This window comes from Bacillus rossius, chromosome 1 (genome assembly GCF_032445375.1).
Source record: "Bacillus rossius redtenbacheri isolate Brsri chromosome 1, Brsri_v3, whole genome shotgun sequence".
Lineage (NCBI taxonomy): Eukaryota > Metazoa > Arthropoda > Insecta > Phasmatodea > Bacillidae > Bacillus > Bacillus rossius.
In genome coordinates, this window is record NC_086330.1 from 128,398,201 (window position 1) to 128,414,483 (window position 16,283).

Genomic DNA, 16,283 nt, shown 5'->3' on the forward strand with positions numbered 1-16,283 from the left:
CAAAATTAAATATTTTCTGGTTTATTGCTGAGCAGAACTGTCTAATTTGTATACGTATTGTAAAACATTTCTTTCTCGGTTGAGAATGAAGAAAAAAAATATTTTATTCAAACACATTTCGCGCAGGCTACTTCAGTCATTCGGCACACTTTTTTGTTGGTAAAAGTATATACAGAAGAAATCACGGCCCAGCTTAAAATTGTGGATGGTACAAATTGTAAAGGATACCTTTAGCTTACATTGGAATAAAGTGTTATGTTCGGACAATCCTTAGTTTGATCCCTATGAATTAAAATTTATCATGAATATTTGGCGGTCGTGGTACATGTTTAGCTAGTGTTTTTTTAAGAACTTATTTGTCAAACATAAATATTTTCTGGTTTATTGCTGAGTAGAACTTTCAATTTTGTATACTTATTGTAAAACATTTCTTTCTCGATTGAGAATGAAGAAAAAAATTATTTTATTCAAGCCCATTTCGCGCAGGCTACTTCCGTCATTCGGCACACTTTTTTGTTGGTAAAAGTATATACAGAAGATATCACGGCCCAGCTTAAAATTGTGGATGGTACAAATTGTAAAGGATACCTTTAGCTTACATTGGAATAAAGTGTTATGTTCGGACAATCCTTAGTTTGATTCCTATGAATTAAAATTTATCATAAATATTTGGAATGCAATGGTCCATGTTTAGCTAGAGTTTTTTTAAGTACTTATTTTTCAATCTTAAATATTTTCTGGTTTATTGCTGAGCAGAACTTTCAAATTTGTATACGTATTGTAAAACATTTCTTTCTCGGTGTAGAATGAAGAAAAAAAATATTTTATTCAAACACATTTCGCGCAGGCTACTTCAGTCATTCGGCACACTTTTTTGTTGGTAAAAGTATATACAGAAGATCTCACGGCCCAGCTTAAAATTGTGGCTGGTACAAATTGTAAAGGATACCTTTAGCTAACATTGGAATCATGTGTTATGTTCGGACAATCCTTAGTTTGATCAATATGAATTAAAATTAATCATAAATATTTGGCTGTCGTGGTCCATGTTTAGCTAGTGTTTTTTTATGAACTTATTTTTCAAACATAAATATTTTCTGGTTTATTGCTGAGTAGAACTTTCAATTTTGTAAACTTATTGTGAAACATTTCTTTCTCGATTGAGAATGAAGAAAAAAATTATTTTATTCAAGCCCATTTCGCGCAGGCTACTTCAGTCATTCGGCGCACTTTTTTGTTGGTAAAAGTATATACAGAAGATTTCACGGCCCAGCTTAAAATTGTGGATGGTACAAATTGTAAAGGATACCTTTAGCTAATATTGGAATAATGTGTTATGTTCGGACAATCCTTAGTTTGATCCCTATGAATTAAAATTTATCATGAATATTTGGCGGTCGTGGTACATGTTTAGCTAGTGTTTTTTTAAGAACTTATTTGTCAAACATAAATATTTTCTGGTTTATTGCTGAGTAGAACTTTCAATTTTGTATACTTATTGTAAAACATTTCTTTCTCGATTGAGAATGAAGAAAAAAATTATTTTATTCAAGCCCATTTCGCGCAGGCTACTTCAGTCATTCGGCGCACTTTTTTGTTGGTAAAAGTATATACAGAAGATCTCACGGCCCAGCTTAAAATTGTGGCTGGTACAAATGGTAAAGAAAGCCGTTGGCTAACATTGGAATCATGTGTTATGTTCGGACAATCCTTAGTTTGATCCCTATGAATTAAAATGTATAATAAAAATCTCGCTGCAGTGGTCCATGTTCAATAAGTGTTTTTTTTTTTTTAGTTATTTTTAAAACTAAAATATTGTCTAGTTTATTGTTGTGTAGAACTTTCAAATTTGTATACGTATTGTAAAACATTTCTATCTCGGTTAAGAATGAAGAAAAAAATTATTTTATTCAAACACATTTCGCGCAGGCTACTTCAGTCATTCGGCACACTTTTTTGTTGGTAAAAGTATATAGAGGAGATCTCACGGCCCAGCTTAAAATTGTGGATGGTACAAATTGTAAAGGATACCTTTAGCTTAAATTGGAATAATGTGTCATATTCGGACAATCCTTAGTTTGATCCCTATGAATTAAAATTTATCATAAAAATTTGGAAGGGAATGGTCGATGTTTAGCTAGAGTTTTTTTAAGTACTTATTTTTCAAACTTAAATATTTTCTGGTTTATTGCTGAGTAAAACCTTCTCTTTCGTATGTTTATTTGAAATATATATATATATTTTTAGATTGAGAATGAAGGAAAAAAGTATTTTATTCGAGCACATTTCGCGCAGGCTACTTCAGTCATTAGCGCACTTTTTTGTTGGTAAAAGTATATTCAGAAGATCTCACGGCCCAGCTTATAATTGTGGATGTTACAAATTGTAAAGGATACCTTTAGCTAACATTGGAATCATGTGTTATGTTCGGACAATCCTTAGGTAATTTTATTCCCATGAATTAAAATATTTATAAGATTTCTTTTTCAAGATTTTTTAATTTGCCATTGTTTTTTTAATTTTTTTTATCATTTTGCTATGATGTTTTTGGTTGCGGTAGTATTTTTCTCTGCCCATCACCCTGCGCCATCTTGTTTCCGGTGTTGGTGTTGGTATATACAATATAGAACTTTACCGAGCTGTTTTTGCCTCTATGGTTTTTGCCACCTTTAGCTCTATCCTTGTCTTTCAACATCGTCTGCTAGGATGCTTCAAGTTTGGTTATACGCTTCCACTCCATAGACTATTACCTCAATGGCTCATACCAATCATCGATGGTGTTTTTTTTGTTGGGTGGGGGTGAGGGTATGTAGGTGGAGAATATTTTTAATTGCTTTATTTAAATGTTTTGTAATAAAAAAATAAGCTATAAACATCTCAGAAACAGCGATTATTTCATTTCATTTATAACTTTTAATGTAAACTATAATAAGAGTGAATATCTTATTATCTTTAAAGTGCGTGCAGCTTGAGTTAGTTAAGTACTTTAAAATATTTTTGATTGTAAAAAAACCGTAAAAAATTAATATAACATGTTTACCAAGACCCTTTGTGTAACTTTTCTTTATCAATCGTTTCAAATTTTTAACAAAACAAATACTAAAAATGTTTGGTAAAGAATTTGTCTTTCTTGTATTTGTTCTATGGGGCTATACGTTCTATCGATAGAAAAAAAATCGAATATTTCTGATCATCTAATATGTGCAGTATAGTAAATAGAAGTTTTGTGTAAATATAAGTTAAGAAATGAAATGATTATAGTTGTTTAGTTTTAGATGTCAGTATTATAATTAATCGTTATTTATTATACTTTTCCGGGACATAATTGTTTTTATGTTACTTTTTAAGTTCTAAGAATACTTTATATACTTTTGAGCGGTAGGTACTCATTGTTTTTGTAAAAAAAAATAATATATATACATATTTTATAGATACTATCTCGATTTCTGAAACTGTTATTAATTAGAGAAAGTGCAGATTATGTTGAGCGAGTATACTTTAGGATTAATGGACTATGTAAAGGCAATATTGTGGGTATATCCGACTTCGAGCAAAACTCATTTCGAGGTTAGATTTGAATTTAGAGGTCCCATTAGGCAGTTACGTGGAACCGCTGAATGCAATTTAAATTTATATTTTTAATTTGATGTCAGCCCGATGGCAATAAGGTTTCACAATTTTAATTTAATCTGCTAAATTCTGCACTCCTTTTGTCTCTACCACCTGGGAAGTAGTTTACAAAGGGATACCGTTAAAAATATTGATATATCACCAACATGGTGGCATTGACGTCATTACAACTCCTATATTGGAATTTTTGGGCAGGAAACAATATGCTTGTTTGCACAAAATACAATTCTTTATAAAACTTAACTTTTGTTTATCATAGTTTATGTATTATACCTATTATACTATAGAACATGATGCCGAAGCTATATTTTCCACGATATTGTATTATATACTATAATCCTGCTCTGTTTAAATTATTTTTTAATTCTCCTTTTTATAATTAATCATTTTTAAATATGATTTTATTGTAGCCCTACCTTTTCTGGTGTAGAACACGATGCAGTTCATATAATATCTATAGTATCATGTTTTATACAATCCTAATTGTTTAATATATTTTGCAATATCACATTTGTATCATATTTTATTTTTATTTTTAGTATGATTTAAACTTCTCAGGTATCATAAAGTGTATGTCAGCCCTGTCTATTCTAGCATAGAACATGATGCAGCAAATATATTCCCTACTCAAATATAATTTCTTCAAGAAACTTATTTTGTGCTTAGCAAGCATGTAAATCTTTCATGTCCAACTGCCCCTATTCTGGTGCTTGTATTGTACAAACTAGGGGCAGTGATTACTTCAGCACCGCCTTGTTGGCGACTTCATTAATATTGCTACCATATAACGATGTAAAATTATTAAATTTTATAATGTAGCTGAACTAACCCCTCTAAACCTTTTGCTTTTTTCTATTTTTTTTACCTAGAATAATTTTACTTTTTACCTCACCTGAAAAGGTAATTCACCTAAAGTAAAAAAAAGTCAACTTATCATCATTACAAATTAAACACAGGACCACAGTCACTTAACATAGCAAAGAGATGAATACTACTTAATCACTAAAAAAAATGTTTAAACTAAGGAAAAAATGGTAATACTTGGACATCGTGGCTCTTAAAATGGAAAGAAAAAATTGGAAAACATGGTTTTCACACACTACACAAGTCCCTAAATTTACTCTGAAGGGATGGTTTCTTGATTCCTACACGTTCATGAAAAATAATAGTTTTAAGCCGACATTACAATACCTGTGTTTTCACACTGCCACCGCCTCCATTGTTAACCCGCGATCGTGTATCTCTTTGTTTAGTACAACTGTAACCAACTATGGAGAATAAATAATACACTAATTCTTTCCTTTCATATATTGAAGTTTATCCCTGGATCCTGATGGCATCATCATGTTGGCTTAATCCTGTGGCACATGATGCTTGCTTTTTAGTTCAGTACGTCGAAAGATCCTGATAAACATGATCCTGTGGTACATAATACTTGCTGTTTTAATTCAGTACGTTGGAAGATCCTGTAGTAAAAAAATTTGTCATATAATAATGAATTATGATCGTAAATCGAATAAAAATATTTTTTTTTCAACCTACATTCTTTACTATTTCTTGTTTCACAATTTATTTCATGTGCTGGATCATCCGACGTACGGAACTAAATCAGCAAGCATCATGTACCACAGGATCAAGACAACAGGATCATGCCATCAGGATCTGTCGACGTACTGAATTAAAACAGCAAGCATCATGTACTACAGGATCATGTCATCAGGATCTTTTGACATACTGAATGAAAACAGCAAGCATGTACCACAGGTTCAAGTCTTCAGCATCCAGGGATAAACTGGGATACACGAAACACCAGCCATATTAAACACAGAATATACAATGGCTGTAATCAAAGAATTCCGTGGAAAGATTGCAAAATTCAGTGTGTCAGCTACTTCAGTGCACAGCACGTATTCCTCACAGAAAATAAAAGACTTTTATTCAAATTTTTGTTCCAATTAGACTCATCCGTTACTACTTGACTAAAAATAGTACATAGGCCTACTTTAATTGCAATGTAACAAAACAAACATTTTGTAATACAATTACTTATTCAAATAAAACAACAAACAATAAATATAAGCATTAAAATTTCCTTACAACTTTAAACAAATTTCATTATTACAACAACACCTAGGTACATTGACTAATGTTCTCCAAAAACAAAATTTAAACATCCCACATGGGTAAACAATGAAAGTTGGTCAATTGCATGAATGCTTAGGTACTGTAATGTAATCTGTAAACTGTTATTTTTTCACAAACCAGTGGATTTAAGAAACCTTGCTTTCAGGGTTAATTCTGGAACGTCTCAAGTATATGAAAAACATATATTCCTATTTATCGCGGGTAAACAATGAATGGCAGGTGCAGTGTTAAAGCACAGTTATTGTAATGTAAAATATAAAAATTTAATTTTTTCACAAACTAGTAGGAATTACGAAACTATCCCTTTAGGAGTAAATTTAGGGACGTGTGTCGTGTGTGAAAACAATGTTTTCCGATTTTTTTCTTTCCGTTCTAAAAAATCAGCATTGTCAGATAATTACCTAATAAACTACTTAATTCTCCTGGCTTTATGCCCATAATCATCTGCAGTGAATAACACAGGTATATATTATATTTACGGTCATTATTATAAATTACATATCCAAGTTTATTCCTTGATCCTGAAGGCCTGATTCTGAATATATATTGATCCTGTGGTACATGAGGCTTGCTGTTTTAATTTTGTACGTTGAAAGATCTTGGACATAACAAAAAAAAATTATCTGAGAGCTCTATATTTTGAGATCATTATTCTTTGTTATATCACGCAGTAAGCATTATGTACCACAGGATAAATGAATACTGGTCATGCCATCAGGATAAAGGGATAACCTTGGATAAGTGATATGGAACTATTACCATATTTATTTAAATATATGTAGTTGTGTACCTTTAAACCATAAAATTCATTCAATAATCCGAAATAATAAACTATAGATCTATAATTTTCTTTGTTACTATTACTAACACAACTTCACATTCTATCTTTATAACATACCATAAAATTATTTGAACATAGTGAAACACTAACTATTTTTTTTTTTTCGTGACAACTACACTAATTACCATTCACATTCTGTATCAACTATCTTTATATCATTATTGATTCTCTATAATTTTCTCAAACCATTCACTTGAACAAACACATGACTCTCGTCTCTCAATTAACCACCAACAATATCACTTAGTGTTACAACTTATTGACAGCTACACGAGACACATTATATGGAAACTGTAACTTTAGCAAACACTTTATTTTACAATGTCAGGAGACATGTAGGAAGTATTAATTTTATAACATTATTTGTTGTATAATACAATTTTTTTATTTTACTACAGCTCGTCACATTACCTTCAACAGCCAATACCAACTGGAATAATAACAAGAAACATCATTATTCCATCTTTCATTGATTCCATTTAAGCAAACTCTACGTTACTTCCACCATTTTACTTTTATTGGGCCAACTTCCATCATACATTTTCCCTTCTATTTTTTTTTTTTTGCCAGGAAATAAACATCAGCGATACCAGGTATCGAGTTGTAAACTCAACCCGCTACCTCTACTTCAGCTCGTTCCACTCCCACCCAGGACTGACAAAGAAAGAGTACCTCCATTGCTCTGTGCCCATTACAACCCTTTGAAGTTTCCACCCATGGTTTCACTTATTTCCCAGCTCACCCCAAAAATCCCACCCCACTGAACAGCCTCACTATCACCCTCGCATTGTCTCCTAGCCAGCAGAGTGCCCTACCGAAGGTCTGTAACCATCACACACATTATTTTAGGCTCTCCCTCTTCCACTCATCCCCACATACCAGTCAACCATCCTTTTACTGCCCTTTGCTTCACTTTCACCAACTCACACACCTGTCAACATCTTGCAGCGGCCTGTTCAAATTGTATGCTTTAACCTTCGCTCATCTGTCACCGTCGGAATCCTCCAAGTATTCTACTTAACTATGCCTAGAGACAAGATTTTGTGGTTTTATTTAGAAGTAAATTTCGTTTTTAAAACGGGAGAGATTTTGGTGTTATTGTTTTTGTTTTCATACATTTTTTTATTTATAAAAAAAGTGCATTATTCAAAAAATATGAAATTAAAATACATATTAATAGACATTTTACCAAAATAGTCTCATTTTGACTGACACGTAATGTAATTATACAATAAAATAATTAGTATTGAGCATGTCTAGAACAAAACTACGCAGAAAAATAAAAATTAATTTGCAAATTTTTGTGTATTTGAAAAATTTGCCATTTTCATTAATGTAAAAAATTTGTTACTTATAAAAGATGCAAGATAAAACCCACTAATATTAATTTTTTAGAAGCCATTTAGTTAATAGGTACATTTTTATACAAAATTCACGCTAAATAAATTACAGTGATTGAATTTATCATAACAAAAGATCAAATTTGTGTATTTTGAGTTAATTTTTATCAAATTGCTGATTGATTTTACTAAATGGCGTATTAACTCGCATTTTGGTGTTACATGTTGTTTTAACGTGCTTTGCGAGATTATTTCAGTTTTATCGCAATTCACAGTGTAATCTTGTCCCTACCTATGCCTTGTGCTCCTTCACATTCCTTTGTACTTTTACCTTACCTAAATACTTCTGCAAAGACACCATCAATGTTTACAACCATCCACCTTCCTTATCTCCTGCCCCACCCAGCCCTCTCCCTCCGTACATTTTATTTTTTTTTACTTCACAATTCTCATCTTGCTGGTAAAATTTATACCCAGCATAATCATTACATAATCATCCTCAGACAGTCTTAATCTGCATTTCATAAGCTAAGTCTATGCTCTCATATGTATTCTTATGTTACTGTTTCGTAATGGTACATGTATATTACATTCCAAGTTCATAACATAATTGTATGTTCCGTTTACGGGTAAATAAAATAAAATAATTTGCTTAAAATACAGTTTTTACGTGGCCAAAGGAGTTTTTTAACTGGCAGATTTTGTAGTCAATATGGTCACTTGTTATAAAAAATATGTATAAAACGGAATTTCATGTTTTCAGCTAAAAAAAAGTCACAAAATAAAAAATTTCTTCTCTATGTTGGTTTTTAACCTTTATAATAATGTGTTTAATTGAATTATTTTTTATATTTTATAAATTAGGTGTTGCCTTAAAATAATTCTAAATTGCAGTTAGCTGCTATACTTTTCTGAAATAATTTTTGTACTTTTATTTCATAAAAAAAATTACATGTGAAATTATTCTTAAACTAGTTATTTAAATGAAGGTTTTAAAATAAAAGTAGCATGATAGTATTTCAACTCTGAAACTCTATAAATCTATACCAAACCATCTATTAACTTCATAAGTATTATAATTGAGAAGCAAGTAAATGCATATTGCGTGTAATTTGAAAAACCTACTAAACCACATAAAAAAAAATTACAAATTGACTAATTTGAACTTGGCGTAAGTATTGAGGCTGTTATCCCAAATTATTTATATTAATTGACACCATTAGATTTTTTAATGGTCCTATTCAGTGCTGAATATATAATGTAAAATTTAAACTGTTTGTTCATAGTGTATGAGTTATGAGATGGGCGAAGAATTGCTCGTGCCGGATTGTGTGGGCGATGGGACTCACATCGTAATTCATCAAGTGCCTAAATGGCAGCTGTCGGACGAGTCCTCCAACGCCCCTGCAGTGGTTGCTCCACACTTGATTCAGTCTGGTCAGTAGAACTACACTACATTGAAAGGTCTTTAATCTGGCATGTTTGTTACTCAATAAGAACATCTCACCGAGATGATCTGGATTTTGGATTTCTGTGGAGTTGTATTTTTGTCCAATTTGGTTTTCAAACAGAAATCTATGTTTTGGTTTTAATTTTTAAAATCCTTTTTAGTAATACTTATTCCACCAAATTAGTGTAATGTTAAAATGCTGCATTTAAATGATAGAATAATTTGTAATATGTTTTTATACTACACAGACATTCAGATAAATCTAAAAAAAAAAAAAATTAATAAATAAATTACTGGCAAGCATTTGTAGTTTAAAAGTGATTCAATAAGACATTCATTATCAAACATATAAAAATAAATGTTTTTGATCTCTGCACTGGTACAAAAGTTCTTTGAATTTCAAACAACAAAATATAACTTTCTTTTTTGATTTGAATTAAGTTTTGGTTGAATGATGCTTAGTTTCATGATTTAACTGGCATTTTGGTGCTTTATGGTGCATAACTTACATTACGTTGTTATATTGTGTATTGATGTTTTTTAATGTTATTCTGGTTTTATCACAATTCACCATATAATCTTGTCTTTATCTGTGTATCTGCTTTAAGATTTTTCACAAGAGACATCTAGGCTAGTTGTCTAATATTCTTGTATTCATTATGGTAACTGGTGATATGAATGATGACCACATTAAACTCAAGCTGGCAGGGATTTGTGATAGAGTGAGTCAGAATATTAGCTAACCTATAAAAGAATACTACCTGGGTAGACTAATGACTTGTCAGAAAAAGAGTTGAAATTTTTGAAACTAGACCAGAAGCTTAAGACGAATTCACATACTTTTCTCTAGCCCCATCCATGGTTGTCTGATAGAAAATAAACTTTTTATATGGAGGCTAAAAGACACGATAGCCAGATTCAGAATACATAATTCATCAACTAACTACTAAAGCCATCACAAGTCCTTTGTCCACCTAGATCCTCAATCACTTATCTCCTGTATTTATTTAATCAATTATTTTTTGGTACTGAACAAAGTCTCCACAATTATGCTATCTCAAAGTATTGTTTTGCAGGCGATGTTGGTGAAAGTGGTGACAGAAGCTCTCAGTTGAACCTGTCACAACAAAAACAGCAAGAAGAAGAACTGCAGCAGTATTGGTTAGATGTCCTGAATGAATCACTCAAGATGGATCTTTTGTTTGTGAACAAAGATGATGTACGTAAAGTATTTTGACTTCAAATGTATGTTTGTTGTAAATGTAATATTAATATCACTGAAAAATTACTGTAACTTTACATGTGGTGTAATATTAATATATACGAGACTTCTTAGTGAAGTTATAATTTTTTTAGGCTTGTTGAGAGTGAAATTTTAGTATGCACCAGAAATGCAATGAAATAAGCACGCACACACATGCACACACGCACGCACACACACACACACACACACACACACACACACACACACATTTAAAACTGAATGACTTTTTACTGTGACTATTTTAGTTTACCAAATATATTCCAGGGTAGTTTCACTATCATGAAGATTAATTTGGCACACCAATATGTTTGGTACGTACCCTAATATTTACCAAAATGACGATATACAGGTTTATGTTGCTACACGTGCGTCCGCAATCTTATTGAGGTTTCTGAGAATTCTACGCAGGCGCAGTATTTTTGTCTAGCATGTCCGTTCCATTTTCATGAAATGACTCCTACCAAATGCCATATTACCGAAAGCTAGGATGTTTACACAGGAAAATTTTTGTTTCATCAACACAATGCACCATCTGTCACCTTAGTGGTTGCCTTGACGAAAATCTACGAATTGCAGTTTGAACTGCTTGACTCACCAGATCTAGCCCCTGGTGACTTTTTTTTTCCCTAGGCTAAAAATTGCACTTGGAGAACAGAGATTGCAGTTGAATGAACACACCATCACTTTCATAAACAACTATTTTGCAGAGAAAACTGCCAAGTACTATTTGGACGGGTTGTGGATATAGGAACATTGCTGGGACTTACAGGAGACTTATGTAAAAAAATAAAAATTGATTTGAAGAAAAAAATTTAAGACGGAATTTTTTTTGACAATGCTCGTAATACTGGATGTATAAATACAGACAATTTTACTCTTTTAATAAAATTTCAATGTTAATGAGTCACAATTTCAAAGTACCTTGAAATTTTTTTAACAGATATTCTGTATAATCTTGCCAGTCCCGTTGCCTGAAGAAACTCCCGTAACTATGTGATATATAAACCCTTCCAATTGTTCCTTATTGTGTCTAATGGCTTGATGTCAGTGAGACGTTAAGCTCTTTTTCAATCATTCATGTGTGTGTGTGTGTGTGTGTGTGTGTGTGTGTGTGTGTGTGTGTGTGTGTGTGTGTGTGTGTGTGTGTGTGTGTGTGTGTGTGTGTGTGTGTGTGTGTGTGTGTGTGTGTGTGTGTGTGTGTGTGTGTGTGTGTGTGTGTGTGTGTGTGTGTGTGTGTGTGTGTGTGTGTGTGTGTGTGTGTGTGTGTGTGTGTGTGTGTGTGTGTGTGTGTGTGTGTGTGTGTGTGTGTGTGTGTGTGTGTGTGTGTGTGTGTGTGTGTGTGTGTGTGTGTGTGTGTGTGTGTGTGTGTGTGTGTGTGTGTGTGTGTGTGTGTGTGTGTGTGTGTGTGTGTGTGTGTGTGTGTGTGTGTGTGTGTGTGTGTGTGTGTGTGTGTGTGTGTGTGTGTGTGTGTGTGTGTGTGTGTGTGTGTGTGTGTGTGTGTGTGTGTGTGTGTGTGTGTGTGTGTGTGTGTGTGTGTGTGTGTGTGTGTGTGTGTGTGTGTGTGTGTGTGTGTGTGTATATGTGTGTGTAGTTTTTTTTACTACAAATTAACTTCTAGTGTCCCTATTTTAAAATATTTCTTTGTAAAATTCTTGAATGAAATAAAAAATTTCATGATAGTGTGTAAGGCACAGCCTTAAGGCCTCTATCCAAATCAGGGTTAAAAAAAACCAGGTTTTAAAAAAAACTATCTTCTTGTTTTTTTTTTGGTTCAAAATAGGTTTATTTTTTTAGTTTAAACCATGTTTTTTTATTACATTTGTAATGTTGCAAGACACCTGCCCTCTTAGAAAAATATTTTTCTTTTAAACTATTTTCATGAATGTAAACATTTCTCAGAAAAGATTCCTAAGAATATTTTTACCATTTTTATGTATTTTAGGGTTGATATTTGCACTTGCTGTGTGTTTTAAGAGTGTACTTTGTATTTTAACAGACTTTTTAAATCATTACTATTTTTTATGTAATTGTTCACAAATAAGTCGTTGTACTGGATTTTTGCCTGTTTTGGCGTACTTTTTCAGGTTTTTCTAAATAAGTTTAATTTTGTCAAGTAATTTGTATTATGATTGCTGGTACCTAATGTTTCTAGAATAAGGGACTGTGTCTGGGGTGATGTACAGAAAGAGAGAGGCATAAGAGGCCTGTAAGTGTGAGTGAGAACGAAACTGTGATTCCCCAGTAAGAGAGAGACTGTAATGATATCTCGTCACTGCGTGGGAACTGGAGGAGAACTACTCTCCCATGGTGTTGGAGAGAGAAGGAGAAAGTGAATCCTCTGTTTCTATGTATGAAAATGGTTTTCTGTGTATATGTTCTGTGTTCTGATTGGCTTGTGATTTGTAGTGTGAATGAAGTGTGTGTGTGATTGGTCGGTGAGGTCATGTGACTGCCCTCCCTGCGTGAAGGACACAGTGCCATGATCTCACCAGTCTGTCAATCGCTGCACAACGAGGGCGCGTTCGGTGGCTTCTCACAAATTATGTAGTATTTGAGAAGGATAAATGTAACGTCGGTAGTTCGAGCCATGCCGAAGATAGGAATTTAATCATTGGTTGCTTTTGGAACTCTTTGGACATTTTTAATTAGAAATCGCGGCTACCAACGTCAGCGTTTTGGCTCATGGCAAAATTCATTTTCGCTGGGTGCTGCCACATATGAGGCCGCGCTGATTTCGTGTACGTACAGTAAGATGTTACTGAAGGACTTAACCTACGTTAATTTTCGTTAATTCTCATCGCCCGAGCTGCGAGCGATTCTGGACAGGCGGATGTACGAGTGGAATGAGTGAGAAAGATTTTGTAAGTGAATTTATCAGTGCAGCATTCTAGTTTGAAAAATAAAACAATAACTACAATTGGCGATTAACATCTTTTTATTTTTGTATATAACGAACCGTTATACATTAGATATTTTGGTTCTCACCATGTTCAATTGAAAGCCATACAACATTTCCTCTTTCTACCACTTATGTTGAACCAGAAAAATTATAGTACCAAAGAACTGAAGTTCAGTAAATCTGCATATCTGACTGGGACTTAACCACAAAAAGGGTATTTCCCCACAGGAGAAGGATTCTTCATTGAATTGGTGTTTCCCACAGAAAAGGGATTTACAGTACAGTCAGGGATTTTCCACAAATTATAACTTTTTTAAATAGTAAATTTCTTTCTTTTTTTATATTATTGACTACAATTTATGATTATATTAACTTTATATTACAATGTATTACAAATCACGGCTAAAACTAAGTAATTACGGGGCACTTATACATGTTATTAAAATCGGCAATAAGGTTGGAGTAACTTGTTTTTGCTTTTTCTCTCGTTAAGTAGTCTTGAGGAGTTGAGAGGTTTTCCTGTTAGACCAATGGTATGGCAAGTGAGGCGGAGCCTGGAGCATGGGTGGGCTCATCTTCCAGCCGCTGCAGCCGCAGCAGAGTGTTGCGGTGGTCGACGACATGCCGCTGGGCCAGCTGGTGGACGCGGTGGTGACGTACTCCTGTCGCCTGTGCGTGTTCGTGGCCTCGGACGTGCCTCAGCTGTTGCAGCACTTCTCGACCACCCACTGCCTCGCCCTGCCACAGGTGAGGCGACCGGGCCGTGGGCCGGCTATTTAGAGACCATCCTCGTCTCCTACTACCCCAACCGCTTTCTCCTCACCCAACTGCATCCGTGTACATTACATGCATAAGAATGTCAACATTTCGTTAGGTCTTTTCCTTGCCCAAGTGCTCTGTTTTCAGCTTCTGATGGATTTTTTTTAATTACTGGTGATATATAGACCAAGTTTTAAATCGGATCAAATTGTGAGGAGCAATTCCAGTAACGCAATTGCGGTATGCCATTGTGTGGAGTTTGATGTGTTTGTCGTAATGGTCAAGACGACAGAGTTTGTTTTCGCTGGCCTCCACATTCACCTGACATAATGCCATGCTCATGCAATATTTTTCTTTGGGGTTTTATAAATATTGTGTTTATGTTCCACCGTCCAGAATTGAGACACAGAGTTGAAGATGCTATTACTTTCATTACTCCGACTTGTTAACTAAAGTGTGGGAAGAATCGGACTTAGGTTGAATGTGTGCCCTATTATTGAAGGTGCACATATTGAATATTTTTAAGAAAAACCAGGTTAGTTTACCTTCAGTTTGATGTATGATTTGTTGTAAATAGTCTAAATTAAACTTTTTTAATACACCATTAAAACTGGGACAGTATTTTATGGTCACACTGCAACCCTTGCTCATCACTTTCAGCCAAAGGTCACAATATCCGCCCCCAGCTGGGCACTAACGTGTATAAAAAAAAATTATCTTAATGCAGATAGATTGCTCTGCCCAAAATACTAACAGTTCCAGAGCCAAAACCACGTCAAAAACCCACAAATCAAAATGGGGGCAGACTTAAAGAAAATATTACAAAATGTTAATATCAACATTAATTCAAAAGCTTTAAAAAATTCTTTACAGCAAAAATTGCAGCAGACAATGAGAGATAGGTTCAGTTTGGTACAGCTAAGAAAAACTACAAGCGAAATAAAGATTAGCATCTAGAATTTATTTTCCTAAAAAAAAAAAAAAAATAACTTTGCCAAACGACGTGTTCTGATAAAAACATTACATTACATAAAGCATGTTGCATAAATAAGCTGATCCAATTATAATAACGTATTAGGCAATACATAAATTCCTTATATAGTAGGCGAGATTATATTTAGTCCAACTTCGTTGGCACACTCCATATAAATATTATTACATCCTACAATAGATTTTCTATATTCCCTACCCGGAACGTACATTTATACAACTACAAAATATTTGAGCATAAACTTTAAAGTTTAAATATGTTAACAAAAAAAATTAAGAACAATTTCTAACCTTTTTGGCGTCAAGCACAACTTAGACTAAAATATTAAATTTACAAATAAATACGTCGGGAGCTCCCACATGAAAGTAAATTCCGGCGCCGGCAATCAAAACATATTACAAAGACCCACTAAAAAATATTTCTTAAAATTAAGCCTGGTATATTATTATTACAGAATACCAAAAATATATATATAAGTTCCAGTTCAAGTACACGGCCGTGTGATACCATTTAAAAAAAAAGGTCCGTGCGCACTAAAGTTGGGAAGGCTTATAAAACGCAACGAGAGTACCTGATTCCACTGGTAAACTTTAAAAGTAACTTTAGGTTCATTTCATGTTTCACCAAACGGTTGAGACTGCTGCAACATTAAAAGTCAACTTAAAAAAAATACGTAGATTTTTTCCCACGCCTGTGCCAAAATCATGCAAGGGGCACTTACTTGAGATCCTCTTCTGAAATGCGTTTACCGTATATTTGCATAAACTTGCAAATGCTCAAGCAAATGTCAGTTTGCGGTGAAGGTCACGCTCAACCAGGCAAATGGGGATGAACAGCTGACCGGTGTGTGGCGTGCATCGCTCTCGTACATCACAAAAACGTAGCTTCTTCAAAAAAAATTCAATACCACTGATAACTTCCCTGTCCAATCCACCAAGCTTCAAGCTTGTTTGAATTTAAAAGT

General features: G+C 33.6%; 1 protein-coding gene across 2 annotated transcripts in view; it reads left to right on the forward strand.

Moving 5' to 3' along the window:
• Window positions 1-3,135: 3,135 nt before the first annotated feature.
• LOC134545781 (zinc finger protein 543-like) overlaps window positions 3,136-16,283 on the forward strand; it is a 99,788-nt gene continuing 86,640 nt past the window's right edge. The window contains exons 1-4 of one of the 2 annotated variants that reach the window (XM_063388635.1): window positions 3,136-3,378; window positions 9,243-9,393; window positions 10,483-10,625; window positions 14,152-14,316. In XM_063388635.1, coding sequence (XP_063244705.1) covers window positions 9,246-9,393; window positions 10,483-10,625; window positions 14,152-14,316 — 456 coding nt within the window. In that variant the 5' untranslated portion in view covers window positions 3,136-3,378; window positions 9,243-9,245. The remainder of the gene's footprint in view (window positions 3,379-9,242; window positions 9,394-10,482; window positions 10,626-14,151; window positions 14,317-16,283) is intronic. The other variant, XM_063388633.1, reaches the window with a different exon arrangement.